Below are 13,488 nucleotides of genomic sequence, written 5' to 3'. Positions count from 1 at the left end.
GAAAATATATATATATACACGAGGGTTACTTCAAAAGTCCTGGCAAGTAATTTTTGGGGGGCAAACACATTATATTGAAGAAAGTTCAAAATATACATATGAACGGGCACGATGTACTCCTCCAATTGCCTACTATACCTACACCCATTCACACCTACCTGATCTGACTACGCCAATCAGAGGAGTATATCGTGCCCTTTCATATGTATATTTTGAACTTTCTTCAATACATGTTTCCCCCCAAAAATTAGTTGCAATGACTTTTGAAGTAACCCTCATATATATTTGTTGTTGTTATTATTATATTAAAGAAACTTAAAACCAGTAGTTCTGTTGCAAGTGTTGCATTAATATTCCTTTACCTGACACAGACTAAAAATTCTTCTGGCATAGCACACACTTCATTTGTGCCAGATAAAGCCTGTTTACCTTAAGGCTATAAATAATATGTGACCGTCATTCACAAGTTTTCTGGAATTGCCAGGCCCCTCTGGTGGTGTGCCAGAACTACTGGCTCCCAATTCACGGGTATGACATCTAGGAAGGGAATGTTTCTCACTAGTTGAGTCTCTGCTCCTGGTAATCTTCTCAACTTCTCCAAGTTGGATGTCAGCTTCTTGTGATATGCCAGAACTAATGGCTCCCTTCTGAGAAGGATCAATTTACAGATGAAAAAACTGTATCTGAAAGCTCCTTTGTATGGGTCCCACCATTACAGTTCTAATCGTACGTTCCATTATCAGTTCACAAGAACCAGGGAACAAAAGTAACCATCTACAGGGCCCCGTCAGGCAGAAGGCACTGATACGACAGGGTGCTGCCAGTGCTCCAAAGGGACCATTATTAACACTGCTGTCACCACCTCAGTGCCTTGCACCTTTTGGCACAATACCTCACACCTCAGCTTCAGTGGACCAGAACCCTGTTCACCATCCGAGGACATTACCCCCTCTGTGTTGAGGACATCAAGGGTCGGAATTTGGACGGGATAAAACTAAAAAATAAGCACAAGAAATAAATTTGAATTTTCTGTCAGAATTTAATTTAATATCCAACTTACAACCCAAAAGGCTACAAAAAAACTTGCAATGTTATACTACTTTTCAGTGTGTACTGTCTGCATGAGTGAAGCAAATACTTGTGACATAGGTGTCCCCAGTTGGCAAGTAATGTGCACGTGCAAAAGCCCCCCTATTCCTGAGTGAAAATACTGGTCTTCAGATATAAGATATTTCTCACATATGCGTGTTGCTTTCCATGGCTCTGCTGTTCATAATATTATTCACATATTTGTTGTAATTGTTTTATAATAGTTATCATGTTATAAGGTATTACCAAAACGTTTACATCAAATCAGAGCAAGCACGTTTCTCAGTCTTCTTAACTCTCGTGGACAGTAGTTTGTTGGGGCACGAGCTATGGTCTTGAGTACTAATCATGTGAGCACTGTATAACTCAAGGTCATACTTCATGTCCTGCTGAATTAGATGTAATGAGGACAAAATATGCTAGAAAAACAGATACAATTAAGAGTTCATCATAATGTACAGACATACCAAGCACAGTATGACATTAACCCAGTATGGCTAATGAACAGCAAAGGTATGCCATCTTCAGATAACTGGTTCTTGTGACAGTTCTCTTCTTTTAAGAAGAAAGCAGAAAATTATTTTGATCACACCAATTCTTTCAAGTATATTACTAAATCAGTGTCAAGTCAATCATCAGATCTTACAAAAATATTCCCTAGAAAGGTGCTCATGGCAACCATGACAATAAATCACCTGAAGCATCATTTAAGACATACGTCAACACATCATTTTCATGGTTCTGTTTTGTCCTTCACGATGAGGGTTCAGTACTGATGGCCACTGGAGGCAGAAAATGTGCACGAACTTGTGCGTGGAGATGCGCCACCTCTGGATCCTCTCTCTCTAGTGTACGTATTGCTTGAGCAAAGTGCACGATGCCTGGGGATTAAAATGGCATAACACAACTTATTTTCTCATTTTTCAAAAATGCGTAAGAAATTACTTGTTTTAAGAGTAAATCTACTTCAATGATTACAAAAATGACAAAGTTATAACACAATTTTTTTACAGCATTTACTTAATGTTTGTATGTCACTTTACAATGAAACTTCAAATAATTGTAATTTAAATAAGAAAACTTTATTCACTAATAAAACATCATATTTACACATTATGGACAACAAAAATTAAATAGCACCAAGAAAAAATACAAAAAAATGCAGTTTTACTAAAAAAAATTCAATACACATAAAGGTCTGTTTTCCTCTTATGAGCAATGAACAAGAAGTCAGCCGCCATGGCTGCATCCCACCTACACTTTGCATTAGATCTTGGTAACACACATAACAATAAGTTTTGAGTTAAGGTAGAGATGGTGGTTTTTCTAATATATGTCAATGGACATGCAGCACCTTCCCCTCTTTGCCACTCGCCAACAGCTGACAGGATGATTACAACTCAAGATCATTCAGTTCAATTTTGTGTGGTTTTTTGGCAACTCTGTGGAATGTACTTTGGATCAGAAGATGTTGACAGGCCTTCAAGTTAGTTGGTGGTCATTACAGAGTAAATGTTAGGATACTCATTGCCATGAGAACCTGAAATCTCACTGCTTAATTTTTGCTGTCACAACTCAAAACAGCTCACCTTACCCAAGACTGATCACTGACCGCATGTATACTGTGAATGCCTGACATGCAGCTCTGATTCAACAATCCTGTCATAGAAATATATACTTGTAACATCTTCAACCACCAATCATTGCGTATGACAATCGTTGCCATACCAAACTGATGTAATTACAGAGAATAGCCATGCAACAAATAATGTATCTTTGGAACACACTTTCAAAAATGAAATAAACAAAAGTGTGTCACCAACAGTGCTATATTTTAGAAAACTAGATTATTGTATGACAGGGTGTGTAGATCAATTTCCATTGGAGACTTGTCAATTAATGAAAATAGTTCAGACACCCAGAGAACTGGAAATCCCAAGTTAAGAACCATTGCTTTATATCACATTTCACAAATATGAATAATTTCAGGTGTGGAAGTACAGGCAAGTTGTTTAATATTTTCAGAAACAAAAACAGGCACACCAACAACTAAATATTTTTCTGGAATATGTCAACAACATATTTTTACATAAAAGCATTTGATTTTAAGCAAGGGGTTCATGAACTACCATTTAAGAACAAGTCTGCTCCAGACTCTGTACACTTCTGGAATTGTTCAGTACACATTACATAATGGTTCTGCCCGTCTACTGTACCTTCACGTCCTTCTGGAAATCCATAGTTTTTTATAACATCCATTTCTATCTGCATAACAATAGGGAAGACAAACTGCATCATTTTCAACATGTCATTGCCAGCATTGTCCTTTGCTTCTCCAAGCTTGGTAGCATTTTCAGGAAGACTGATTGCCTCCAAGACGCTAGATAGCAAAGCTGGAAGTTCAAAACCTTCAGTCAGCATGTAACTTATTTATTTAGTTATGTTTGTGTAACTGAATGTGCTGCTTAATCTCTATCATATGGGGAAAGGTAATTTAAACCCCCTTACTACAAGGCAATTTTCCACACTTTTATTCCAGGGTTAACTGTTTAGCAGTACACTGGTGTGATACAGAGCCAGCTGGACTTTGTGTAAACTGTAACTTAAAGATGATAAAAGTTGATGAATGTAGAACAATGAAAGTTTGGTTGGTAACATCATCAGTATCATGTGATGGTTGAATATTATCCACTGTGTCATTAAAAGTTTAAAATAGTTCAAATTCACTGTTTCTGAAACTGGCTCCATCTCCATAAAACTAATCTTCATTGGTGTGCTAACTTTACCTAATGGGCTATAGACAGTAGGAAATTTCTTGCCTGAATACAGTGACAGAACCAGTCTCAAAAATGCAGTGATTTTTTAGTTTTTTTAACACTATGGATAATGGATATCAAACCCAAAAATCAAAATAATGCTAGCACATCAGTGACAATGTGAATTTCGCTTGTTCAATCTGTTGTCACTTCACATGGTAAATAATTTGCAAGATGGCCTTCTGATAAAATAAATACACTAATGATGATACTGGTGAGTTTCCACCACCCTTCCTGTCCCAATGTGTCAAACACACCACACACGCCCACTTTTATATGGAACATTACCTCGTGCTTTATCAGAAGTAAATTCTGGATTATCAGACATAGTATTACTAATTGTGTCTTCTAGAGTCAACTTTAACCGCCGATGTACTCGCATCCGCGTACACCCTCAAACCAGCAATTGTTAAGGTAAAAACACTACTGCTCTAAATTTCGCACCATACTGTGGAAAGTAAGACGAGTTCCTGCGCAGCTGATGCGACGCAGAGCGTCATCATACCCAATGGCCTGTGCTTCACGGTTACGGGGGGAGGGGGGGGGGTTTAGTAGGTGATCGCGTGAGGATCTTCTTATTACCAGAGCCCTTTATTTTCGACAGAAAATATTAGATTATAAGACTCTACACCACTATCAAAATATTGATACGCATGCATACATATATCTATACTTCATGTCCGTCCCTATTTCCAAATGCCAAAACGAAACTTTAAAGAGAATAACGGTTGTAAGAATGGGTTTTTTTATGGCTGTGAGTTCGAAGACGGCTGTCTTCTGGTTGTTGCGCAGTGTGGTATGGTAGAAGTTTACCGTTGTTACAGAGGTCCTTTCTGCCTCTAACATCGTTCTGATAATGAAGGCAGCAAGGACCTCTGAAACGTCGGTAAATTTCTAGCAGATTACATGGCACAAGAACCCAGCAGACAGCCATCGTCTGACACACCGCCGTGAAAATCTCAAATCCTACTTAGGAAGGACAATCTAAAAATTAACAATAGTAGGCCCAATATTAATATATAGAAAAAGCGCACACGTGTGCATAAGAAAGTTTTCCTGTATCTAGTTCGTCCTAATCCTTGCTATACTCATTGATGGATTTGGTTCTGTTTTTACATTTTGTTCTGTGGTATCTGTCGCATCGTTGATCACATGGTTCCGGTCCTGGTTCGTTTTACAAATCTTGTGGTGGTAGCCGTGAACTACCAAGCACAATATTGCAAATTGTAATTTTTGTATCAATCCTACATACATTAAAAGGAAAAAATGTCGTCACTTCAAAAAAAACTGAAAGGGCTTCTCATAAACAGTTATTACTATTCGGTTAAAGAATACGTGAATGGTGATTTTACTACTCTTTGTTTCTTATATTTATTGTTGTAATCATGTTTGTTATAAATTTCTGCAATTGATGAGAGACTTTCTTTATATGATCTATGAAAGTTTAATGAGACTGATTAAATATCAGATTTAATTTAAAGTATTAAGATTTATATGCATCTCTACAAGAATTCGTCAGTAAGATGCGTCCTTGTTCTTGATTAAGACGTGTTTTTTGAGAACAGGAAGACATGTTCTGTTCACAGGGTAACATTAGAAATATAAGCATAATACAAATCACATTGGCTAGTTGAGGCCAGCTCCCACGACTCTGTCGCCTCTGTACTTCCTAGACTGTGTTCCAGAGATGGTTCTACACTTTGCCAACCAACACCATTTAGTTGCATATCTACATATTGGTTCGTTCGTGATATTAATCTGTGGTGTATTGAGCATCTGTGTTTTGAACTGTTTGTATTTCGTGTTTATTACAGGTGCTTAATGCTTAATGAAGATACGATGAGTTTTGAACAGTTGCTAATATTTGATAATCTGTGTATGATGGATTTTTGTCTGTTAATACTAGATTTTTTGTATTAGAGTTCGATTAATTTTAATTTCATAAATGAAACATTTACTCTCGTATTTTCGAACCTTAACCTATATGTTTATTTGATTCCGCGAAGTGTGAAACGCTTAACATTTGTAACTTAAAAGCATGTACTCGATATGCAAGCAGACTCATCCTGCAACCGGGGTGGAACATGCACTTACTTGCCACTTCTTCAATCGAACAGAGAAGTCTCTCATCGTGGCTGGTGCGAATATCATACGCGTTTTTCGACTTATACCGGATGCGGATTCAGCAAACAAGAAAGATGTATACACAGGTATTGTTGGTTTTATTAAGATTTAGATTTTACTAACCATAAAATTATCAGTGTTATATTTCTGATGGACTTTGGCCCTGCTCTTAGTTGTGTTATGAGCCGGCATAGCTCAGTCAGTATAGTGACTGGCTACTGACTGCACAATCGGGTTCGATCCCCGACGGGGGCACAGGATTTTTCCTCTAGCCTCTGCGTCCAGACTGGTTCTGGGGCCCACCCAGTCTCCTATCCAGTGGGTACTGGGTTCCCTTCCGGGGGGTTAATCACGGCTGGGGCGTCATGCTGACCACTCGCCCCCATCTAGTGCCGAGGCCAAGAATGAGTAGGAGCTATACCTGCGCTCCCCCCAATTGCCTTCATGGCATATAGTGAGACAGCTTCACTTTACTTTTACTTCTTAGCTATATTGATGGTTTCTGCAGTTCAATGGACTGTCTAGAGCAGCGTTTCTCAACCTATGGTACGTGAGCCAATGTTGAGTGGTACGCAAACTAAGTAAGAAATCAAAAGATAATATTAACATAAACACATTTGGTTAGTGGTACATTTAGTGTGTAAAATTAGAATTAGTGGTACACCAGCAAAAAATGGTGAGAACCCCTGGTCTAGAGTGAAGCCGAAGTATGGAAGGTGTATGTGCATTATACATTGACTAATGGATTCATTTCTCTTTTCAAATAGAGAAGCGACCACCAAAGATGAAGCTGGAGTGCTTAGCAACATATTCCTTGTTTGGGAATGTCATGTCAGTGCAAGCAGTCACATTGTCAGGATCAGCACGTGACTCGCTGCTTGTCAGTTTCCGCGATGCCAAGCTTAGCGTTGTGGAATACGATCCTGAAGCCCATGATCTCAGGACCTTATCTCTGCACTACTTTGAGGAGGAAGAGATGAGGGTATGTTTTGATCCTTTATATGCAGGATTTCATATGTAGTTCAGTGTCTCCTTCAGATAAAATCCAGGCTATTCTTTTTGGATGCATTTATTGACACCACTGTTAAGTAAATGATGAGAAGTGGTTCTTGTAGAATGGTTGATTTGAACTGTTGTTTTAGGTGCAGGATATATGGTGACCAATAGAGAGTTGTTGAGTTGTGGCGTCAGTGACAATAACTTTGCTCGAAATAATGCTTCTGTATGAAATTTAGATTTATATACCAGCATTAAATTAGGCTTTGATTTAACCTCAAATCTTACACAGGCTTTGATTTGTTATTAGTAGGGCGGGGAATGACAATTTCTTGTGTTTATATATTGTTAATAGCTGCTGCATGTTAAGATAGTTAAACCTTGAATGAATGGTATGTAGGCATTAAATTGCATTAATTTTTATTATCTTTTAAAGTAAGTTACTATTTAAATACATTCTACAGCACAGTGCACAGTGGGTTGACTCTGATATTAGGCTAAAGGAAGGGGTTCATACTCAGTAGGACTCACTTCTTAGGCAATGGAAAAATTGTAGTAAAGAAATACACAGCATACCCTCACTGTTTGCAGGGGTTACATTTTTGAAAACCCGTTTGAATAGTAAGACCATGATGTGCAAAATTAAGATCTTATGGGGGAAAATGAGGTTAGGGGAACCAAAGAAACATGAAAAATGTAATGTAATATGTATAATTAATATACATTAGTGTTTGGTGTTTATTGGGATGATGTTAGTGTTTCTGGCTGAACGTTATCAGTGTGATTGAATACAAGGGCAGTAATCAGTTCCAGAAACTCCAAAATGTACAGGAAGTTATACTTGGTATCGCTTATCTGCATAGTAAATTGTTGCATTAAATGAAAGCCAGTTTCCTGTTAGAAACATTCAGTAGTGGGGAATGAGTAACCTTTCCATTGCATAGCAGTTTAGTAGGTTTCAAGTTTTTATTTCAAAACATACTAAATTACCAGTTGCTTTAACAGCTGTTGTTCGAAAGCCCCCAAGGAGCACCTTGTGAGAAATGTTGTCAGGTTAATCATCTACGCATTAAGCTTTTTGTGATTCTAATATTCTGCCCTTCAGGGAGGCTGGACTCAACACTATCACATTCCAATGGTGCGGGTGGACCCTGAAGGACGGTGTGCAGTCATGTTAGTATATGGGCGGAAGTTGGTAGTCCTTCCATTTCGTCGTGAAACGGCCCTGGATGACCCTGAACTGCTAGATGTTAAACCCTGTAACAGTACTGTCAACACAAAAGCCCCTGTACTTGCATCATATATGATAGTTTTGAAGGAACTGGATGAGAAAATGGACAATGTTATAGATGTGCAGTTTCTGCATGGCTATTATGAACCTACCCTACTCATCTTGTATGAACCAGTCAAGACATTTCCAGGGTAAGATCATTCCTCATGTCAAGTTTCAAGAACCTGATCTAGAATAGAAGTCTTCAGACATTTTTATTATGTGTTCACAGTATATGGCTTCCTGTCTATGGCCTTAATGTTAAATCTGCTCTAGTTAATGCTTTTTTCTGTTTATAATGAATTCTTCTTGGGCTACCACCCATGTCTGGTGGTTGAATGGAGAAAACACAAACATTTCAAGAACCATCTTCTTCCTCATCCACAGGGTACTGAAGTTTCCTCAGTACCCTGAGGACAAGGATGGTTCTCAAAACACTGGTGTTTTCTCCATTCAGTCACCTGACACGGCTGGTAGCCCAAGAAGAATTTGTTATACTCAGTCGCTGTGAAAGCTTCAGATCATATTTTCTTCTATTTGTTATCAAAGAGCCATTAACTGGGGATTTTAATGTATTTGTGAAATGTGAAACAACGAAGACAAATGGTTTTATGAGCATCAGGATGGACAAGGTTTTTTTAACAGAATGGCAGACAGCGTAATGTGTTACATTAGTAGTGAAGTATGAAGAAGTATAGATGAGGGAATGGCAGTGATGACTTATTTACTGAAATTATTCTGCTTTACAGCATGTTATGTAATTGCATCATTCTGCTGCAGAGCTGATGATACTGTAATGAGGAAGCAACTGTTTTGGATTATGAATTTGTAAATTATTTCATGTTGAAAATGATGAAGTGTACTAATTTATCTTTCAGGGTTGAGCCATGTCAGAGTTTGCTGAAACAGATTATCTTCAACATTCAATGTGGGTTTTTGTACATTATAATTGAGGAGCAGGATAAAATTTCCCACGTGTTATATGTAAATACTGTGATTTTAGCCATTCAAGATTTAGCTTAATCAGTCAGTATTATAAGTACAGACGTAAATAATAATGACAGTTACATTTGTAGTTTGAGAGCTGCTTTTAAAATTTTATTATGTGCAGATAAAATTTCTGGTTCTCAGACTGCTTGTATTTTTACTAGAATGTCAGATTATACAAATGAAAGTTGTATTTCAGTCGCATTGCAGTACGCCAAGACACGTGCGCCATGGTGGCAATCTCCCTCAACATCCAGCAGAAGGTGCACCCAATTATCTGGTCTGTTTCCAATTTACCATTTGACTGCACACAAGCCATTCCTGTGAGGAAGCCACTGGGTGGGACTCTTATTGTGGCTGTCAATGCGCTCATATACCTGAATCAGAGTGTTCCTCCATTTGGTGTGTCCCTCAATAGCATCAGTGATGTGAGCACCAACTTCCCACTCAGTGAGTTTGCAACATGATAATATTAAAATGGACTGTAATAGTTCAGTAGTATGTGTTTCATGTCATATTTTGTGTTTATATTAATATAATGATGGTTAATGCTTTTATAGTTGTCTAGATCTGTTCTTTGCATCTCATTACATGAACCAATGAAACTAAAACTTAACTTAAAGTAACAAACCTAAGTGGGGGGGGGGGGGGGGCGATACTGTATACGATACCATTATGGTCACATTAAAATTACCATCAAACAAAACAGTGTATGACTGATGGTCTGTCATGCAGAAGACAGCTTTTAAGTTGTGATTGTTTCAAGTTATTTTGACATGAACTTGTCATTTAACCTTGTTAGTAATTGTAAATAGAAATTTCTGTTGTTAATATTAATATATTATTTACTGCTACTAAAATCTGATGAAACATACATATGATTTTCACAAAGAAAGCTATGCTGACATATTTGAGAAACAGTGTAGTCATAGTAGCAGAGACAGATGCTAATTGTTCTTGCTTCACCACATGATGTCAGCAACCAACATAATCCACCATTGTTTGTAAATTTTAGTTCCAGTTTGTTCTAGCACGTGTGTGTAAATTGTCAGGTGCAGGGAATGTCCACCAGATCATAATTATAAATATCACATCTTAAAACTTTAAATCATTAATAAAACTAATCTTTTCCTGCTTTCCGTCTGGCTTACTTGTGTCATTTCAACTAAGAAATAAGCTGATGGATGAAAACCTTAAAATATCAAGTTTTCCCACATTTTTGCTTTGTCTGTCAAAGTCCATGCTTTTTCTGCACCTACTGTACCATCAATTATATGGTAAGCCATTTCCATATTGGTTATAGAACTTCAGCATTTATTTATATGGAGATTTTTCTGTGCCTTTGATTATTCAGGTGGTCTTTGAATTTGCAACTGCTACTGACTCGTAATGTTTTCTTAGTTCCTATGGTGTTATCTTAAAATAGCTTGCTTTGCTATTCAGTAAGTTACATTGTTTCCAGAGGTGCAGGAAGGGGTGAAGCTCAGTCTTGAAGGTGCACAGGCTTGCTTCATCTCACATGACCGGCTTGTCATTTCTCTGAAGGGCGGCGAGTTGTACGTCCTCACACTGTATGCTGACAGCATGCGCAGTGTGCGCAGTTTCCACTTTGAGAAGGCAGCTGCCAGTGTGTTGACCACATGTGTACGTATCACAGCTTGATTTGTTGTGTATGACCAAGTGTAGCAAGAATTGTAGGCTTTTTATATGCTTTTTCATAACCATTATATGTGTGGCTGTCTTCTGTACTTCCTCCACAGCTCTTCATCTATGTTGTAAACATCTAAAGGTCAGAACATATAAAACTGGAACTTACCTGTTATGTTATAAGTGCCTGAAACATGGTTTTATGCTCTTAGGGAGAAGTAGAGTTTGAGAATGTTTGAAAACAGACTTCTGAGAGCATGATAATGAGGAACTTAGGTTCTGTATTCACGGTGGTCTAGCGGTTAGAATGCTGGCCTTGTAATCCTGGGGTTCTGGGTTTGATTCCCAGCGGTGCCCGAATTTATAACTTGTGTTGGGCGAGGCCGTGGTCTAGGCAACACGGAGTTTTCCTCTGGGGCTTCCCCGGTTTCTCCATACAAACAGAAGAAGGTAATGGCAAACCACTTCTGTATCACCTGCCTAAAAAACATATAAACAGGTCCCAGTCCGAGAAAATGATGGAAGGATCCTGTTCATAATATGTCGCCAACCTCCTATAAAGAAGACAGCGTAATAAAGAGGAATAAAACCAAGAAAGGTTTGATTGATGGGAAATATTTCAGGCACAAGGAAAGAAAGAAGTGTATATAAAATCATTTGGTCAGAGAATCTCACAGGATGAGACTCCCTGAGAGACAGGTATAAAAAAATGAAGGGATAATTTTAAAAGTTATCTTAGGCAAACTGGCTATGAAGCTGTGAATTAGATTCAACTGGCGTAGAACAGTGTCCGGTAAGAGGCTGTAATGAATGTGGTGATGGACCTTTGTCTTCTACAACAATTGGAAATTTCTTGAACTGCTGAATAACCACAGTGAAACTTGATGAAGATGACACCACTGCTTAAGGTGTTCTTTATGTCATTTTGTATCAGTATTTTCCACTGTGATCTACATGTATTTTGCCCTTTTTAATTTTTCTTCTTGCAAGGTTTTTGCTCTGAAGAGCATAGAATGAAGGCCATGCAACTAACATTTTGCCTATTTAATACTATTTTATTAAAATTCTAAAAGTTTTTCTATTGTGGTATGATTTGACATCCCAATTTCAACCTTGAATACTGTACTGGTGAACCAAAACACGATACTCAGCATTCTTTCGGTGAACTGACAAAAATATGCACTTTTCATTTATGTGTTCATGATTCATTTAGAAAAGAATGCTCAGATTTGCATTGAAGCTAAATTGCATTCACTCCATCCAATGAATAGATTCATAGGTTTAAAAATGCTCTGAACTTATTACAGAAAAAGTAAGATTTTCACTGAACTGTATTCCTGTCACCTACACCTCACAAATTCCTGTTATGTGCTCCTTTTTAGACTTCACCACAATTTTTGCACAGTAATTTTCTTCAATACTAATCCACTGTGGAAACATCACTCTACTGTAGCTAGTTCTCAACTACATTTGTTAATGTGTTTAAATAAATGTAAATGAAAAGTTTTGTGTTTATAAAATATATAAGACTTGGAAATAATAAAGAAATTATTTTTAATAATGCTCTAGGAAAATGAATATCAGTTGAAGTGAGAACTTGACTTCATGCTTACCCCTTCAAGATGTTTTCTTGCTTAATAAGTCTTGCTTTGTTCAGTGTTTGTAAGTATTAAATGAGTTTCACTATCAGCTGCTCAAGGAAGATTCCATACTGTGGAATTAGTTAATTACAAAAAAAGTCAAATTTTCTTACTTGTTCCTGGTAATGAAATTTGGTTGAAGTTGAAGAGGTTTTTGTTGTCTCTTTGATTATGCTTTTTCAGCTGTATAGGTTCCATGGCATATGGATTTCTAACTATTATACTGCTGTGTCTAGACTTGTGTGTGTGAGGAGAATTATCTGTTCCTCGGGTCTCGACTGGGAAACTCGCTGCTGCTCAGGTTCACAGAGAAGGAGCAGAGCACATTGTTTACATTGGAGGAGAAGACGTATGCTCCAAAGCCTGACCATCCTACCAAGAAAAAGCGACTGGACACACTAGGTATGTTCTGTTATAGCAAGTAGGTGTTTTCCTACCTGTCCTGTCTCTGGATCATTAAGCAAGATATGAAAGTATAAACTTTGTGAGGAGAGTTGATAAAATTGTATGGGCATGTGCTACATGTGGACAACTGTAGAATTTTCTTGAGAATTAAAAAAACTGGGGAGACAAGAAACAAGGCAGAGGACCAACTGAGGAAAGATCGACCATAGAGGTTAGACACTAGCAAGGAGACTGCTGGTGGGATAACAGAGACAAATAAACATGGTTTTATCATTAAGTTTGGTCACACTGATTTACTTATCTATAGATGATGAGGTTGATATATTATTCATATTTAATAGGTAAAATGTGTGAGAAAGACTTTTTCGGTTTGAGATGGGAATTTGGAAATATTTCAAGACTGGACAAGAATGAGGATTTTCTTTACAAGACCAACTTTTCACTGTAGTAAATTTATAAGACTGCCCATTTATTCACAATGCATTAATGTGTACTACTTATCCTTTTTATCACA

The 13,488-nt window shown here is 37.6% G+C and overlaps 2 protein-coding genes across 2 annotated transcripts in view; one reads left to right on the top strand and one right to left on the bottom strand.

Moving 5' to 3' along the window:
- Positions 1–1,015: 1,015 nt before the first annotated feature.
- LOC110837803 (protein C10) lies at positions 1,016–4,399 on the bottom strand. The gene is made up of 3 exons (XM_022080345.2): positions 4,194–4,399; positions 3,306–3,482; positions 1,016–1,970 (listed from the first exon to the last, which is right to left on the bottom strand). Exons 1-3 carry the CDS (start codon positions 4,285–4,287, stop codon positions 1,843–1,845), a joined length of 399 nt encoding a protein of 132 aa, XP_021936037.1. The 5' UTR covers positions 4,288–4,399; the 3' UTR covers positions 1,016–1,842.
- A 1,295-nt stretch (positions 4,400–5,694) lies between these two features.
- The window catches only part of Cpsf160 (cleavage and polyadenylation specificity factor subunit 1), a 34,489-nt gene continuing 26,695 nt past the window's right edge, over positions 5,695–13,488 (top strand). The window contains exons 1-6 of the mRNA XM_022080262.2: positions 5,695–6,115; positions 6,797–7,011; positions 8,131–8,447; positions 9,482–9,732; positions 10,745–10,926; positions 12,806–12,971. Of these exons, the coding sequence (XP_021935954.1) occupies positions 5,944–6,115; positions 6,797–7,011; positions 8,131–8,447; positions 9,482–9,732; positions 10,745–10,926; positions 12,806–12,971 (1,303 nt within the window). The 5' untranslated portion in view covers positions 5,695–5,943. The remainder of the gene's footprint in view (positions 6,116–6,796; positions 7,012–8,130; positions 8,448–9,481; positions 9,733–10,744; positions 10,927–12,805; positions 12,972–13,488) is intronic.

Source organism: Zootermopsis nevadensis, unplaced genomic scaffold (assembly GCF_977971745.1).
Source record: "Zootermopsis nevadensis isolate Lab colony 2312 unplaced genomic scaffold, Znev_1.0 Znev_ptg000022l, whole genome shotgun sequence".
NCBI classification, from domain to species: domain Eukaryota; kingdom Metazoa; phylum Arthropoda; class Insecta; order Blattodea; family Termopsidae; genus Zootermopsis; species Zootermopsis nevadensis.
Note: the sequence above shows the minus strand (reverse complement) of the source record. Positions and strands in the feature narration are given on the sequence as shown.